This window comes from Leptodactylus fuscus, chromosome 5, assembly GCF_031893055.1.
Source record: "Leptodactylus fuscus isolate aLepFus1 chromosome 5, aLepFus1.hap2, whole genome shotgun sequence".
Classification (NCBI taxonomy): domain Eukaryota; kingdom Metazoa; phylum Chordata; class Amphibia; order Anura; family Leptodactylidae; genus Leptodactylus; species Leptodactylus fuscus.
Window position 1 is genome coordinate 27,308,307 of NC_134269.1, and position 1,318 is coordinate 27,309,624.

The window sequence follows — 1,318 nt, forward strand, 5'->3', positions numbered from 1 at the left end:
GTCTGGAATTGATGTTTAGTGAGTCAGAAATCCCATAATTTTCTGGCTAGTGAAGTCCAAGTCCTTAGTTTAGTCTGATTTGATTTTAGCCTATGAAATGTAACAAATGTAGACAATATGGGGTATATTAAATCTATCAAGACAAGAATTATGCTTTTACACTATGACCAAGGGCATCCAAAAAGTGACTTTCTGGAATTAGAGTCCTTTCCAATGGATCAATGAACAGGTGAGAGATTTGGACAAATGTATCTCTGGGTGGAGTGATGCTTTTAAAAAATGGTGTGATTTGTACAAATGTTATTTCCTATATTTTACTTGTTACAGATAAGAATATCACTTAGGTGTTCTCCTCCATCAAGACTTTTTCTGGCTACCAAAGATGGATGACTGTCCGAATAATACGGTTACGTATCTTCAAATCTCATCTTTTTCTACATCTGGAATGGGCCACGTTTTAGTTTTTGCGATGGTTTTGCTGATTTATCTGATAACCGTAACAGGAAATTTAGTAATCATTACAGTTATCTGTCTGGTGCCCCAGCTACATACACCTATGTACTTCTTCCTGAGTAATCTATCCACGGCAGATGTCATCTATATCTCTAGCACCTTACCAAAACTTTTGTATATCACCGCAACACAAGACCATGGGGTGACTTTTCCTGCCTGCGTTACTCAGGTCTACTTTTTTTTGGCAACTGCTGTCTGCGATATCTTAATTCTGACTTCCATGTCTTATGACCGCTATGTAGCCATCTGTATTCCCTTGAAGTATTCTGTGATCATGAATAGAAGGATGTACGTGTCATTAGCTGCTTCCTCCTGGGTGGTGTCATCTATGAACGCAATAATGTATGCATGTCTTGTATCCACCTTATCTTTCTGCTCTTCCCGCACAATTGACCATTTCTTCTGTGACCTGAACGCTTTGTATACAATCACCACTAGTGACACGAGAAGAAGAAAAAACTTTATGATAATTGAGGATATATTATTTGCCTATATACCTTTCTCTCTTACTATCACCTCTTATGTTTTTATTATTTCCACCATACTGAAGATCCGTTCTACTGAGGGGCGTACCAAAGCTTTCTCCAGTTGCACCTCTCACCTCACTACAGTAATATTATTTTATGGACCGATCCTATTCTTGTATATGAAACCAAAATCCATTGATTCTAAAGAACAGGATAAGATTCTCTCTTTGCTCTATGTGGCAATCGTTCCAATGCTGAATCCATTTGTCTACACTTTAAGAAACAAAGAATTTTTGAAAGCTTTAAAAAACCTGATTAGAATTAGGATAGTTACTTGA

The 1,318-nt window shown here is 37.3% G+C and overlaps 1 protein-coding gene across 1 annotated transcript; it reads left to right on the forward strand.

Annotated features, from left to right (window-relative positions):
• The first annotated feature begins 382 nt into the window (after nucleotides 1-382).
• LOC142202770 (olfactory receptor 1E16-like) lies at nucleotides 383-1,318 on the forward strand. Its single transcript, XM_075273078.1, has one exon. The coding sequence runs from the start codon at nucleotides 383-385 to the stop codon at nucleotides 1,316-1,318; it is 936 nt and encodes a 311-aa protein (XP_075129179.1).